This window comes from Portunus trituberculatus, chromosome 24 (genome assembly GCF_017591435.1).
Source record: "Portunus trituberculatus isolate SZX2019 chromosome 24, ASM1759143v1, whole genome shotgun sequence".
NCBI lineage: Eukaryota > Metazoa > Arthropoda > Malacostraca > Decapoda > Portunidae > Portunus > Portunus trituberculatus.
In genome coordinates this window covers 18,450,005-18,466,988 of record NC_059278.1, presented here as the reverse complement: position 1 = coordinate 18,466,988, position 16,984 = coordinate 18,450,005, and the positions used below count along the sequence as shown (strand labels likewise).

General features: G+C 42.5%; 1 protein-coding gene across 2 annotated transcripts in view; it reads left to right on the top strand.

Annotated features, from left to right (window-relative positions):
• The window catches only part of LOC123508221 (lachesin-like), a 143,064-nt gene that overhangs the window by 119,345 nt on the left and 6,735 nt on the right, over positions 1-16,984 (top strand). For both annotated transcript variants that reach the window (XM_045261763.1, XM_045261764.1), the window contains exon 5: positions 11,443-11,579. In XM_045261763.1, the coding sequence (XP_045117698.1) occupies positions 11,443-11,579 (137 nt within the window). The remainder of the gene's footprint in view (positions 1-11,442; positions 11,580-16,984) is intronic.

The following is a 16,984-nucleotide window of genomic DNA, read 5'->3' as shown; positions in this document are numbered from 1 at the left end:
ACCGTACGTAGGTAAGTGGGTAGGTACCGTACGTAGGTAAGTGGGTAGTACGTAGGGAAGTGGATAGGTGCGTAGGGAAGTGGATAGGTGCGTAGGGAAGTGGATAGGTACGTATTGTGCTTTATCTACTTAACTCACTGATTAATAGTTTTCTAGTGAGAGGGGAAAGTTGGCCAAGGGGAGTACAAAATATATATAAATGACCCACTTACTTGCCAGTCCCCGTACAGGTCCAAAGGAGTTAGGAAGAAGAAAGGGATAAATGTCTTGAAAATCTCCCTCTACGTGTACACATATATCTAATCTCATCTACCTATTTATTTATCCTTATTTAATTTATCTATCATTTATATTTTTTTCTCTCTTCTATACGTGTTGATGCAGAAAGTTGCTGGTATTGTGGTCTTATTGAACTGGAATCTGTATAAAGTCAATATTTTGCTCCTTGTTGTTATCTGCCTGCTATGAATAATTGATCTGTTTGTAGTTTTAGTTCGTTTCTTTTTCTTTTTTTTCTTTCTTTGTAGGAGTTAGATAAAAATGTTGTGGTTTTTATAGAGTTGCAATCGATATAAAGTCAATATTTCGCTTCTATTTACCTGTTTATCGTCTTAGGTATTTTTTTTAATCTTTTTCATAGGAGTTGGATCAAAATTTTGTGGTTTTTATCGAATTGGAATCTACATAACGTTAATATTTCGCTTCTAATTATCTATCTGCTCTGAATAATTTACCTATTTATCGTTTTAGTTCGTTGATCTTTTTTTTTTTCCTTTATTGGAGTTGGATGAAAATGTTGTGGTTATCATGGAGCTGGAATTCATATAAAGTCAACATTTTGCTTCTTGTTGTTATCTACCAGCGAATAATTTACCTGTTAATCGTTCAAGCTAGTTTTTTTTTTCTTTTTAATCGTTCAAGGTAGTTTATTTTCTTTTTAATCGTTCAAGGTAGTTTTTTTCTTTTTAATCGTTCAAGGTATTTTTTTCTTTTAAATCGTTCAAGCTAGTTTTTTTTTCTTTTTAATCGTTCAAGGTAGTTTTTTTTTTCTTTTTAATCGTTTAAGCTAGTTTTTTTTTTTTTAATCGTTCAAGCTAGTTTTTTTTCTTTTTAATTGTTCAAGGTAGTTTTTTTTTCCTTTTCTTTCTGTCTTCATAAGAGTCGGATCATAGTTTTGTGGTTTTTATCAATCTGGAATCTACATAACGTTAATATTTCGCTTTTAATTCTCTATCTGCTATGAATAATTGATCTGTTTATCGTTTTATTTAATTTCTTTTCTTTCTTCACTGAAGTTGGACCAAATTTCGCGGCTTTGTGTTTTTTTTCTGGAATTGGAATCTACATAAGTGATGGGTTCAAGTGTCTTCCGATGTTGGTGTTCCTCTCGTGTCACTTCCCCGTTTTCTGTTATCTGTCTTTTTTTTTTTCCAGGATATCCCACTTGTCATGTGTCGTCAAGCCGGTGATGATGTGCTTATGATTTATCTCTCTCTCTCTCTCTCTCTCTCTCTCTCTCTCTCTCTCTCTCTCTCTCTCTCTCTCTCTCTCTCTCTCTCTGTGTGTGTGTGTGTGTGTGTGTGTGTGTGTCCATTACCAGTTTTTACTCTTTATTTGTTTACTTAGTTATTTATTTATTTTTCAAGAGGCACTTGTATAATGCACACACACACACACACACACACACACACACACACACACACACACACACACACACACACAGAGAGAGAGAGAGAGAGAGAGAGAGAGAGAGAGAGAGAGAGAGAGAGAGAGAGAGAGAGAGAGAGAGAGAGAGAGAGAGAAACTATGAAATAAATAAGATAAATAAAACAAAACACTAAACCTTCCAAACATACACTCAACTCACACAAAAACAAGGAAAAGATAACATAAAACTCACAAGCAAAATGTAAAAACCAAAACCGTGACACACACAGCGAATTTCGATCACCAAGCACGGACACCAACAATTCGTCCACCAGCGTCACCATAAATCCATTTTCTACGTTGGTCTCGCCCGTCACTAAACATTCCTACAAGCTCTAAACATTCATCGCCCTTTTTCCTTCACCATCTACTTTACATCTTTTTATATATTGTTTATCTTTACCTCATTACTTTTATCTATTTTCTACTAGTTCTACAGCTACACGATACTAAAACTCCCATCCAGCACACGCCACACGCACCAAGCCACACGCACTAAGCCACAACCAGCCTGCCACCAATCCCAGCCACCCACCTCTAACACAACGCCACTAAACAACACGAGATGCTCACCTTGCACGAAACACGTCATCTGATCTCGTTTTGTGACCTTTCCTGGTGAACTATAACCTACATTGAAAAAAATATATATACTGCAGTGAAGCGTGACCTCCTGACCTCACGTAAACTAACCACATAGATTGACCTCATAACACACCCTCATAATGTTGCTCCCTGGCCAACTCACACGACAGGATACAAGTTATTTGAAGTCGAGGCGCTGTCACGGTGAATAAGTGAGAGGTGGGAAGGTTAGTGACAGGCGATGAGGGATTGGGGGAAGATACTGTGGAGATGCTGATATAGAAAAGCAGTGACATAATATAGAGATAGAGAAAGAATAACAGTAGGTGAATTGGCAGAAAATACAGCATACACTTGGAGAAAAACGTTGTAGTAGAAACAGTATAAGAGTTATGACAAAATACAGGTGAAGGAGAAGGAGAGAGACTATAGAATGAGAGGAACAAGTAAAAGAATATAGACATCAGTGAATTGGCAGAAAATATACAGTACGTAGCTGCACCAAGACGCAAAACTAGGACCAAAAGAAAAAAATACAGAAGAAAGGGTATGACAACATTGAAGTGAAAAAGAAAAACTACAGAATGAGCAGGAATGAAAAGAGAGAGAGAGAGAGAGAGAGAAATTGTATATTGAACAGGAAATGTTACACAGCCACACAGAGGAACATAACAAGCGAAGGCTCAAGATAAAAGAGAGACAAACAACAACAATAGTGAGATACACATATGTAAAAAAAAAAATCTATAAACTAAGAGACAACAAATCAACGAAGACACACAAACACACAAACACACAAACACTACCCACACACACACACACACACACACACACAAGAAAAAAAATAAAAACTAGACTAAAAGAAAGAAAAAAAAAAAAACTAGTGATATGAAATGAAACAAAACCAGCACCAACCACCACTACACACACACACACACACACACACACACACACACACACACACACACACACACACACACACACACACACACACACATAAATCAGAATAGATAACACACACTCACCAAAGTAAAGGAAGTGTAGAGGCCACTAAAGGACGCAGCAGAAAGAGGATCATGGAAGGGATAAAGCACAGAAAAGAGGATTAACAATGAACAGGAAATACAATGACGGCTCGCGAATAAAGGACAAAGGTAGAGAGGAGGAGGAGAAGAGAGGGAAGGTGATGATGGAGGAGAAAGGAAGGATGGAGATGATACATAACAAGCAATAATAGAAACAAAAATAGTGGAGTCAGTGAATTAATGAGCGAGAGCGAGAGAGAGAGAGAGAGAGAGAGAGAGAGAGAGAGAGAGAGAGAAGGATAGACAGAAAAATATAGAGCAGCGAGACGTGAGAAAAGAGAGAGAAATGAAGGAAAAAGAGAGAAAGGAGAAATGTGAAAGAGGAGGAAGAGAGAGAGAGAGGGAGAGGAGAGGAAGAGGGAGAGGGAGAGGAGAGGGAGAGGAGGACCTTAGGTTGTTCATCACTCCAGCACACGAGGGAGAGGGAAGACCAGAAAAATGAGAGCTGGGGAAGAGGGATAAGAAAGAGGTAAGGGAGAGGAGAGAGCGAGAAAGAGAACGAGAGAGGGAGAGGAAAGAGGAAGACTTGAGCTGTACATCACTCTCACTCTCTCTCCTTGACCCTCACACCCATACCCTCTCCCTCTCCCTCCCTCCCTCTCACCTTCTGTACTAGGATGGTGATTTATGATGCAAGCTTAAATTATATTCCAGTCAGTGAGCTTTCTTTCCTCCTTCCTTCTCTCCTTCCTTCCCTCAGCTTTCCATCCCTTCTGCCCTCTTTCCTTCCTTCCTTCCTTCCCTCCCTCCTTCAGCTTAAGTTATGTTAGTATATGATGGGAATTGTTACATGATCCCTCTCTCTCCTCTCTTCTCCTCTCCTCTCCTATGCAAGTTTTCTCATGTTTTCTCTTGCGTGTGTGTGTGTGTGTGTGTGTGTGTGTGTGTGTGTGTGTGTGTGTGTGTGTGTGTTTCTGTTCCTCTTCCTAATGATTTATTCTTTTATTTTCTTACTTATTTTTACTTTTACTCTATCATAATTATCATCAATCGTCTCTCTCTCTCTCTCTCTCTCTCTCTCTCTCTCTCTCTCTCTCTCTCTCTCTCTCTCTCTCTCTCTCTCAGGCGTTCAGGAAGTTATCAAATATTAAAGATCATTCTATTTTCTGCACAACGGACGAATCGCTCTTTAATCCCTATCTCGCGTGCTTCATTAGTCTCCCCTTATTACCGCTTGCTAAATTGTCCTGCTAACGAGCCGAGAGTTAATTAGTGCAGACAGGACACTGCAGGAAAGCCATAAAGGTGATTGGGGCGAGAAAGAGTTGACGAGGGGAGGGCGAAGGGTGGGTTTAGATACTCAGTAGCAAGATGAAGAGAAGTTAAGTTGACCGGTTTGTGTGTTTAGTTTCTCAGTAATGAGACGTATTTTTACCTTGTGTTTTGTGTATGGTTAGACGGTTTTATTGGCATCAGGAAGGGTCTATGGAGGTTACAAGATTAATGGCCAGAGTCTTCATTGTTTTATTCCCCATATGAGTTTCTGCAGCTGTATAAAATCGTCAAATTGTAAGCAGAAAAATACGAAACACACAACAGTACTGAAGGGGTTAAAAGAATAAATGGAAAGTGCCTATTTTTTTTTTTATTTCTTTATTTTTTTGGTAGTTGATGTCATTAGGTAGTGATGTTAAGATACGTGTTTGACTGGGATTGTATGTTTAGAAAGTAGTTTTATTTATTTTTTTTTATGTAAGAGGGAAAACCAGCCAAGGGCAACAAAAACTGTGATTAAAGAAAAGGCCCACTGTTGTGCCGGTCCCCTAACAGATTGAAAGAAATGTTAAGAGACTACGAGGAAGGTAAAGAGGCCATATTTCTTTTTTTTTCCAATTTTAATCCCTTTAGTACTGGGACACATTTTTACCATGAGCTTCAGTACGATTAGATCTTTTATTGACATTAGGAAGGGTTTATGGAGGTCAGAAGATTAATGGCCACAGTCTTCACTATTCTAATCTCCACATAAGTATAAATTCACCATATAGTAAGCAGAATGAATTTGAAAACGCGTCCTTGTACTGAAGGGGTTACATTTCTGCGTGAAGAATGTATGTGTAGTTAGATGCACGTAGTTTTGTGTGAAAGAAGAGATAATATGTAAGTGCTGTGAAATAGGAAGGTGTATTATGGGTAGGAATAAATGGCAGGTGGGAGTTTAGAATTGCCACTAAAAGACGATAATTGGTAATGTTAAAATAGGGATTGTATTCTTAATCCTACGAAACGTTTTCATATTGACTCTGCTTACTATTTGGCGACTTCATACAGCTTCAGAAACTTATGTGGGGGATTGAAATAGTGAAGAGTCTTGCCACTAATCTTCTGACCTCCACAGACCCTTCCTAATGTAAATAAAATCATCTAATCATCCCCAAAACTCAAAGTGAAAATGTGTTCCAGCAATGAAGTGATTAAAATGGAAGAATCATGTGCGTTAAGAAATGCGAAGTGTATATTAAGGATAGAAATGAATGAGAGTTGACAATTATCACTAAAAGGCGAAAGAAGATGTTGATGTAAGGTCTTAAAGATTGTGTGCTTAAAATGGGAGAAATACATGTGTGTTAAAAAATGCAGAGTGTATGTGAAGGATAGAAATATATGACAGTTGACAATTATCACTAGAAGAAGAAAGATGGAAAGATGGAGACATCAAAACACATACACGTTATCAACATACATTTCACACATAAAAAAGAAATAATTAACAGTATAACAATGAAAATAATATTGCCTCAGGATATGAAAAAATGGATTCACTCGACTTTGAGAAGGAAAAGGATTACATGAAATAAAAAAAAAACCATACATTTCACATATAGAATAAAAAAAAACAGTTTAACAAAAAAAAATGCTGTATATGAAAAAAACTGAATTAACGCGACTTTAAGAATAAAAAAGGATTGAATAAGAAAAAAAAAAGCCATACATTTCACATATAGAAAAAAAAAACTGAATAACATTGAAAATAAAATTGACTGAGGAATTAAAAATAAAAAAAACTGGATTCCCTCGACTTAAAGAAGGAAAAATGGTAAGATGAGAATATGAAAAAGTGGATTCACTGAACTTTAAGAAGGTAAAAAGAGTAAGATGAAAAGCAACACATGAGGAATACCAGAGAGCGACAAGACTAAATGTTTAATACCAGTGGACAGAACGGAAGCAAAATATCACGGTGAAGAGAACCAAAAATGCCTTCACCTCACAACATTTTCAAGAATTCTGTATTATCTTTATTTTCTCGAATTTCTGAATTTACTTGGAATGCTTTCGTCTCTCTCTCTCTCTCTCTCTCTCTCTCTCTCTCTCTCTCTCTCTCTCTCTCTCTCTCTCTCTCTCTCTCTCACAATTTCCCAGATCCTTTCATTTTCCTCCATTCCACCGTCTCTTCATGTTCCTTCTCTATCCTTTCCATCCTTTCCTTCACTTCCTTCATCTCTACACGCGTCATTTCTTTTCTCGATTTTTTCCTTACCATTCACCTCGCGTCTGCATAAGTTTTCCCTACCTCATCCTTTTCCCTCCACCGCTTTTTTTTCTGTTCCAATTTTGTCACATCAGCTCCTAAATATAACGCTGTCTGGGTCACTTTTTCCACCCGTTTCATATTCACGTAGTCCTTGTCTGTGTTAAAACTCATATAGTGACGGGTGGTGAGGGTTAAAAGGAAGAATTGAGAGAGAGAGAGAGAGAGAGAGAGAGAGAGAGAGAGAGAGAGAGAGAGAGAGAGAGAGAGAGAGTTAGGTCTTTATTTAGAGTTGATATGTGTTATTTATAGTAGAAAAAAAGAGGAAGGAGAGAGGGACACACACACACACACACACACACACACACACACACACACACACACACACACACACACACACACACACACATTCCTGACTCGAATTTATTATAAAGTTTACTAATTAGGGTCAAAACACTCCTTCTGCCCTTACTCAGACTCGACTCACCACCACCACCACCACCACCACCACCACCCTTACATACGAAAAGGAGAGAAGGTGAAGGAAAAGAAAGAAAAGAAGAAAAGCAATGGATAAAAATAAACGATGAAGCATACAAGGAAACACCACCACACCACCACCACCACCACCACCACCACCACTACCCTAACAGTCGAAAAAGAAAGAAAATGGAGGAAAAAAGAGAGAAAAGTAGAAAAACTAATGGCTGTACAATACACAATGAAGCATACAAGCCAACACCACACCGCTACCACCACCACCACAACAAGGAACACCAACCAAGAGCGAGTAAAACAAAAGAACATCAACAAAGGATCATCACCACGCACCACAAGCCTTCAGGAGCGTGTCAGAGGAACCGTTTCGTCAAGCACTCCTGCAGGCCTCGCATTCCGTTGGCTGGGAGGAGCAATGCGCAATGTGACCAGAATTGAGATGACGTGTTTGTGTGAATATCCAGGAACGCGAGGTCAGGTAGTGCTTTGTAGGAGAAGGGGTAGGTCTCCGATGGGGTGTCCGAGGGCGTGGGGTGTGTCCGAGGGGTGTATTCTGAAGGAGGCGGTGAAGGTGTTAGTGTTTATTGTAATTTTTGTCATGTGTAATCTTTCATCTCTTAAATATTCTGTTATGTCACCGCTCGTCGTTTTACTGAGTTATTTGTATTATGTAAAAAGGTCACTGGTCTAGAACAAATGAATAGATAAGGGAATAAATAAAAAAGGACAAACAATAAGGTTTACTGAGGTGTCATTCCCTAAAGAAGACAGCAAATTGACTAATAACTGTGAGACGCCATAGAATCTAGTGGAACATTTTTTTCGAACCTGACTTTCACGTGGCATCTCATCCATCTGTATTAGAATTTTTAAAAAATCGCTTGAAATGTCCAAAAAATTACTCAAACAAGAGCAGTGTTTATGAGTGAATGATGGTGTGACTGAATGTTCCACGTCATCAGGTACACAAACTCACATGCATTAAAGTTAGAAGAGACATTAAAGTGACGCCCGGTTAATGTGACGCGTTGCAATATCCAAATGACTTAAGTCGACCTTCTGCCGTCTCCTGCCTCGTCACCCTCCATCACCCCACCACCCGCCCTTCCCCGGCCATTTCCTCAAGGTCACCCATTGGAAGTGGAAAGTATAATGCGCGGGAGGAATTCAGCACGAGGAGAGGCTTTTATCGCGGGTGGGAAAGGTTCGGCTTACGGTGGTGGTGGTGGTGGTGGTGGTGGCGGCGTCAAGAGAAGTCAAGACTGAGTTTCCTTTTCTTTTGTCATTTCTTTGCTTCATGTCTTCCTTCCTTTCCATCACAACATTTCGCTGCTAAAGGAAGAAATGTCATAAGTGAGGGAGAAGTTGCTCAATTTGGCACTATGAAAGGCACTCCAGGTAACATGAAAGACTCAAGACAACATGTGACTTCAAAAGTGTAAAGATAACTAGTAAACAAGACACAACTACGCATCTATTGCCTCGAGCGGCTCCTGCAGTCGGAAGGCCACCATCTTGTCGCCAGGGTGCAGGCAAAAGTCAAAGTCAGGATTGGTGACGGCCAGCGTGTCCTCGCCATGGTCAAGGCTCAGGGCCGAGGCACAGGCGGTGCGGGAGTGGCTTGACACTTGGACTGTGGCGCCCATGGCAAGCAGCCTGTGTCGCGCTAACAGAAGCTGAAACATTTTACCGTAACAGGAGTAACTCTTCACCTCCACCTCCACGGCCTCGCACTCCTGCACTAGCGACGTCCACACGCTGAGCAGGGAGTCTGAGTCACAGGCCAGGGACGTGGCGGAGGTCACGACACAAGAATTGATGAAGGTGGTGCAGGCGTGTGGACTGCCGGCCGACACCTGCCACACGCCAGGCCGCATCCCGTGCTCCACGTTGGCCACGAGCGAGGCCCAGGGGGAAGTCTCTGCAAGAAATGCCTTGGCGGAGTAGTAGTTGTACAGCGCCTGGCTGGCGTCGTGCTGGGGCTCCAGCAGCACGGCCGCATCAATGTGGATCTGCTCGTTTTCTTCCGTCACCACCCGCAAGTTCCGCTCCCACGCGCTCTTGGCCACGCCTCCCTCCGGCCCGTCCCTCACGACCCACACTGTCTTGGTCGGGCGAATGCGTGGTGAGCGTGTGTCAGGCGAGACCTGTGTAATGTTCCTGGAGCGCTTAGTGGCCTGGGTGCTCACTGAGCCGTCAGAGGAGACCAGGTCAGGCGGGACAAGCATCACTCTGCGGGCGTTGGGCGGCAGGAAGGCGGGCAGAATGTTGAATCGGTCCTGCGCAGCTGTCTTAGATTGCTGCACGCAGCCCAGCAGCAGCACTCTGTCCAGCAGGTAGTGCTGCAACGCGACCTGCTCGAAAGCCTCAAGTGGCCCAGACTCAGGGTCTGAGAGAGCCAACACCAGACCTTGGCCCCAGAGGTGGGCGCGCGTCAGCTGGTCCGTGCAAACGTGGGTGGCTGGCGAGATGGCGGTCGGTGGGCTGGTAAGGAGAGTGGCAAGGATGGAAGCCGCCCCTTCCGCCGCCACAGCCTGTGTCACGAGGCCTGCCATCACCTCCTGGTGGCACACCACCTGGTCTGTGTCGGTGCGCCACGCCTCCATGCTTTGCATTGCCACGCGCGTCTCCCTGCACCACACCTGCGCCACCACGGGCAGGTCTGGCAGGTCTGCCTTCACCATCTGCACCAAACTGAGCACGTGCAGGTCAGAATCCCGCCCCTGCTCCTTGTCACGGTCGCCCTCCTGGTTCACAGCCACTAAAATATACGCGGGGTTGTTGGCGTCACTGTCCACCTCAGGGAAACAGCGTCTGAAAAAGCTTCTGTTCAAGTCACCACGAATCACGCTGATCTTCTGGTCCTGCCGAATTGACAATTTCTCCTCTCCGGCTCCGACAATGATCTGCGTCTCCTCCTGCGCACACAGTTCGTCCAGCAGCTGCTGCATCGTGTCCTGCAGGAAGCATCCCACTACCATCACGCGACGGCGGCGAGGCAGCGGCGGAATGTGGTGTCACGCCGAAAATCACTCCCTTCATGGCGTGGTACAGCTCCTCGCAGTTCCCCGCGTAACAGTTTATGTAGACCACGATGGCCACCACCACGATGATTTGGCTGGCGACGGTGGAGGGCGTAATGTCACCGTAGCCCACTGTGGACACAGTGACGTAACCCATGTAGATGTAGTCCCAGTAGGAGTGCCATGTCGTAGCCTCGCCTTCAGCGCCCGGGTGGATGCCCAGCAGCTGTGACCACTCCTCGGCGGTCTGGACGGCGCCAGCGAACACGAACACCCCAACAAGAGCGACACCCAGCTGGAAGGAGCGCTTCTTGCCGCGCACCCCTAACAGGAGAGTGAGCAGCGCGGCGTACATCTCCAGGGTCTGCGGGTACAGGAACCTCACCAGGACAAGGAACTGGTACTCGCTGACCACGAGTCCACTGGCAAGCTCCCACACTGTGTTCACCAGCAGCCAGCAGTCCGTCAGGGAGGGCAGGGGCTCCGGCGGGTGTCCCTCCAGAAATTCCACCAGGAACCTCAGGAAGAAGACGATATCCACCACCAGGACTGTCACGTGGAAGGCGGAGGAGAGGGTACATGTTCTCAAGCCGATGTCCTTGGCATGGATCTTGAGCAGGAAGAGGATCGCCGCCACGGGAGTGAGCGCCGCGATGATCCAGTGAAAGGTGCGCTGCGGGCGGAGAGGCTGGACCCTGCAGAGGCGCACGATGGCCCACGCCAGGAGCAGTATGGAGTAGGCAGCGAAGGTGGTGGCCAAGTGCACGCACGGATCCAACACCGCGTAACTGCCTGGGCAAGTCTTTCGCATTTTTCGAGCGTGAAAATAAACAACTGACGTGAGTTTGTAATAGAGAAGGAAGCGCGACAAGAATGCACTGGATCTCACTAAATAAGACACCAGTTCTCTTTCTCTTTCTCTCCTCACATTACCTCCCTTTCCCTCTTCTGGTGTCTTACAGAACTGGCTACTCTTTCCCCTTCAGTCTGCCGTACATTACATCCCCTTTATCTTAATAATAACACATGCTACTCCTGCCCTTGTCTTTACCAGTGTTTCTCCCGCCCACAGGTACACGCTGAGCTACGAGTACCCCAACAACTGGAAGCTACAGATCCGCTACACACAGAAGAGGGACGAGGGTCTGTACGAGTGTCAGATCTCCACACACCCGCCACGCATCATGAGGGTATTTCTGACAGTCTCGGGTGAGTGAATGAGACACCAGTATTCAGAAACGCTTTGATCTCTCACCACGTCTACTTTCAAAAGCCACAAAGGGAATTAATCGTGTTCTGAAGAGGACTTGCTGTATTAGGAATGTAGAAATGCTGCTTATATGTCACTAAAACAGTAAATACACTCTCGAAAACCAGGGCCGCTTCAACTAGAGCCTTTTGAATGTAGTCCCCCTTAACCTGGCAGCCTGTCTCGTTTTCTTTCTCCTAAACTGTGCGTCTCTCACTACACACAGCAGCGGAGTAATACATAACTAGACGCCCTTACGTAACTCAGTCGTGCGTGCTGCGACCAGGAAGACACAAGACACAAGGCGACACTACTTTGCTGACTTTCTAGCTTATGGCCATTACAAAGAATCACAAAGGAAGATCCGCTAAGAAAGAAATAAGGGAAGAATAGCTTTACTCTTTTTTGGGGGCTTCACATCACAGAGGCCAGTATTCAGAAACGCTTTACTCTCTCTCCACGATCGTTTTCCAAGGCCACAAAGATGATTAGCGGGATTTTCAAGGGTGTTTTTCCAGTTAATAATATAGAAATCTTGTCAATCTGCCTCTAGAATCATAAAAAACACCTTAAAAAAAACTCGTGTAAACATAAATCCTCTTGAAATAGTGGAGGTGAAGCATAAATGTGTTTGAGAATACGAGCCAAAGGGGTATAAAGATAGAATAAGTTAGCTTGGAGTCAACACAAGGAATGCTACACTTAGAACAAGCAGTGATGCCATGTCAGGCCACGCTAATGGTAAAGTGAAGAGGTTTATGATTGTGAGGGAGAAGGCGGCTGGTTCCTCATCCTCCGGTTTTCATAAAGTTAAAAATTCCTTCAACTTCTGACTTCTCTCAACTTCTCCGCCTCGTGAAGTAATTCCGCTGGTTCTCTCTCTCCCTCTCTCTCTCTCTCTCAAGACTCCTAAAACATTCAATGGTTGATTAACGAAGGTCTAAACAATTCTCTACTCTTTTTATCATTAATTCATCACGTAACTTTTTTTTCCCTTCTCATTTCCCTTTGCCTTCACTCTCATGCACTGACACTATACAAACATCCATCTCTTATTCCAAAAACTAATCTTCTCTTGGCCATCGAAGCACACACAACCTGATTATGACTAAGATTCCTATTGTTACTTCCACGATGCACTAACACTATTTGAAAAGGTTCTAGTTAACCCATTCAGTACTGAGATGCATTTTTATCTTGAGTTTTGGGTGTGATTGGAGGATTTTATTGACATTAGGAAGGGTTTATGAATGTCAGAAAATTAACCTCTTCAGTAGTGAGACGCATTTTCACCTCAAGATTTGTGCATGATTAAACCATTTTATTGACATTAGCAAGGGTCAATGGAGGTTAGAAGATTAATGGCCAGTGTCTTCACTATTTTAATCCCCGACATGAGTTTCTGAAGCTGTAAAAAATCACCAAATACTAATCAGAATTATGAAAACGTGTCATGGTACTGGAAAAATTAATGGCCAGAGTCTTCACTATTCTGTTACCTACACAAGTTTCTGAAGTAGTATAAAATCGCCAAATAGTAAGCAGAATGAGTATAGAAACACGTCATGGTACTGAAAGGGTTGAAGGAACATGGGTTTTCCAGCGTTTTAATGGTTGTAGTGATAAATTAACGTGACTTCTGCATTAATAAAAGGAAATCCTCTCTTCAGTTATCCCGTCATCTCTGTGGTCCTAGAAAATAGTCGTGGTGAGAGTTAAGTGTTTGTGAATACGTATCTGATATTCGAATCCACACGTATTCAGTCCACCTTTATTTCTTTGCATTAAACCTTTTATCTTAACCCCTTGAATACCCAGACGCAATTTTACCTTGACTTATTTGGGTGTGATTAGACGATTTTATTTGAGTTAGGAAGGGTTTATGGAGTTCAAAATAGATTAATAGCCAGAGTCTTTACTATTCTAATCCCAACCTATTTTTCTGAAGCTGAAAAAATCGCCAAATAGTAAGCAGAATGAATATGGAAACACGTCCTGGTACTGAAGAGATTAAGAAGAACCCCTAATTTAAACCACTATGTGTCCTGTATACCTTTTTTGGACAACCACTAATTCAAATCCCCGTATGTGCTTTTTTTTTTTAATATTACCTAATCTCAATTTTAATTCGTGTGTGTGTGTGTGTGTGTGTGTGTAGTTTATTTTGACGCATCTTTCCCTTACATTGTTTTCTGTTATGTCTGTGATTGCATAATGAGGTAACGGGACGTGTCTAGGCTCCCAAAAACTCGCCAAACTATCCATCTCTTAATCCAATTTGGTCCTGGTGGCTGCAATTGGGTTAGTAGCTCCAAACTTTACCTTGCCCCTCACTTAAGTTAGGATCTGAGGCCTTGCATGATCTCTGGGGTCTCTCTCTCTGTTTGTCTGTCTCTCTGTCTGTCTGTCTCTGTCTCTGTTTCTCTCTCACTTTGCCTCCCCTCTCTCTCTCTTTCTCTCTCTCTCTCTCTCTCTCTCTCTCTCTCTCTGTCTGTCTCTGTCTCTCTCTCTCTCTCTCTCTCTCTCTCTCTCTCTCTCTCTCTCTCTCTCTCTCTCTCTCTCTCTCTCTCTCTCTGCGTCACACTTTCACTTTATTCCACTCTACTCCATTTCTCTCCATTAATTTCACTATGCACAGTCCACTCCATCTGTGACAAGTCCAATATGTCCACCTCCCTGCCATCCACCAGCCGCTAACTTTCCACCTCCTCCACTTTCTGAACTGTACTGCTTCTGGTCCACTCTGTCGCCTTCCTCCTCCACTCATGCCTCGTCCACATTGCTAGACAGTTTGGAGGGTTTGTGTTTTTTTTTGTTGTTATTTTCTAGTGAGTCATTGTTTTTTTTTTTTAAGTGTTTATGTTCTAGTGATTGTTTCGTAAAGGTTCGTCATTGTTAACATTTTTTTTCTTATTCTTTGTATTTCATTATTAGTCCTTTTTTTCATCATTTTAAATTGTCATTCTTTTATTTTTTCTTCTTATCATTGACTTTCATTAGTAATGCTTTTATCTTTCATATATTTTTGCAGTTCAACAAAATTTTCCTTTCAATATCTATAATTTCTAAGACATTTTTCTCTGGTCTGGTGAATATCTAACCAGTTTTAGAGACTAAATTAACATGTTTTTTTAATCTTTTTCTATATCCTGTGTCTCCATGCATGCAATTTTAACAGAGCTATGAGGATCACGAGAGGCAAAACCCAACAATAGAAAGACCAAAAGGAGAAACACTCATGAAAATCAGAAAAATCTCCTTGAAAACAGTACCGAAGAGATTGTGTTGAAAATACGAGCTGTTATCTTTTCCTTCTTTTTGTCATTCCCATTTACTTTCCTCTCTCCAACGTACTCTCCTTTCCTCCACTCTCACCCCTTTCCACTGAGTCGCTTCCTCTCCCTACCTTTCCTTATCCGGACACTTCAGTACTCTGGCCCCACTCTCCTCCTCTCACTACTTCCTCTTCTTAAACTTTCACCAAGATCAATCCCTGGACAAACTGCACCAACTCCCTACCTCGCCTCTTGTCAGTCTCACCTTCTCTATGGACTAGCTAAAGAACCCTCCTTAAACTACCTTAACATAACTTTAACTTAACTCAACCTATCATAACCAAACTTAACCTATCCTAACCTAACTTAACTTAACCTGTCCTAACCTAACTTAACAACTTGACTTAATTTTAACCTAATGTAGTCTAAGCTAACCTAACTCAACCCAACCCAACCCAACTCAACCTAACCTAACCTAACCTAACCCAACCTAACCCAACCTAACCCAACCTAACCGAACCGAACCCAACCCAACCCAACCCAAACCAAACCAACCTAACCCAAACCCAACCTAACCCAACTCAACCCAACCCAATCCAACCCAACACAACCCAACTCAAACCAAACCAACCTAACCCAACCCAACCCAACCTAACCTAACCTAACCAACCTAACCCAACCCAACCCAACCTAACCTAACCTAACCAACCTAACCCAACCCAACCCAACCCAAACCAACCCAACCAAACCAACCTAACCCAACCTAACCCAACCCAACCCAACCTAACCTAATCTTACCTAACCTTAGCTCCTCACTTCACCTTCCCTATATAATATTAAGACACCAGCTTCCTCTCCTCTCCTTCTAGGCACACAGCTATACCTTCACCTTTGGCTGCGTTATAACATGTCTAGCCTTCTCACTCTTTGGACTATCCCAACTTTAGATCGAGAAAATAAGATGAGATCGTGAAATGAAGAAAGTAGCGAGGGAGGGTCCAGAGGGGGTCGAGGGAGAGAATCCAAGAAGCTTTGCGTAGGTTCTGATCCTAAGTCTGATCCTTTATCCTTTTCAGTTTAATATTGACCTTCATGAAAGTCAGAGAGAGAGAGAGAGAGAGAGAGAGAGACGAAAAGAATGCAAGAAAAGTGATTACAGAAAAGTGAAAGACTAAAGGAAGGGAAGATGATTGCAAAAAAAGAAAAAAAAACGAAAGAATGAAAGAATGGAGGAAAGGCAATTGGAAAAAGACAGACAAATGGAGGAATGAGAGGAAGATGAATTACAAACTAGACTGACGAACTGGAAAAAGAGACAAAAAACGAAATAAAACAAACAATAAATAAATAGAAACGCAAAAAGGAATGAAAGGAGAGAAGAAAGTAAAAAGAAGGAAGCATCAAAGCATAAATGAATAAAAGGAACAAGCAATAACAAATAGAAGATGAAGGAAGAAGAAATTGGATTAGTGAGATAAATGATGTCTTGAATGGAAGTGAAGTGATGGCTTGGTAAATGATGGCAGAAATTGAGTTTATGGGAGAGAAGAAAGGCGATGGGGAGGAAGAGGAGATAAGGAGATAAGGAAGATAAGGAGGCGGGGAGGAGAGAAGTTGGTAAGCATGATAATTTATTGCAAATACGAGAGAGAGAGAGAGAGAGAGAGAGAGAGAGAGAGAGAGAGAGAGAGAGAGAGAGAGAGAGAATTATATAACAGATAAAAACAACATAACAAGAAAATGACCAAGCAGAACAAGCAAAAATAAAGAAAAACAACAGGAAAAGGAAGAATACGAGACACAAGGACAACAAAAAGAAGAACAAAAAAGGGAAAAGCAGAAGAAAAAGACCACAAAACACAACAAATATATACAAACATCAAACGAGAGAGAGAGAGAGAGAGAGAGAGAGAGAGAGAGAGAGAGAGAGAGAGAGAGAGAGCAATGGTTATCGACTCCCAAAGCATCGCAACTTCAGAAAGATAAAAAAACAGTCTTCGATCAAACCTCAAAGGGAAGACGAAGGAACATGAATAACATCAGTATCAATATAACACACTCCTTACCTACGCCTTCCCGTCTTACCAACC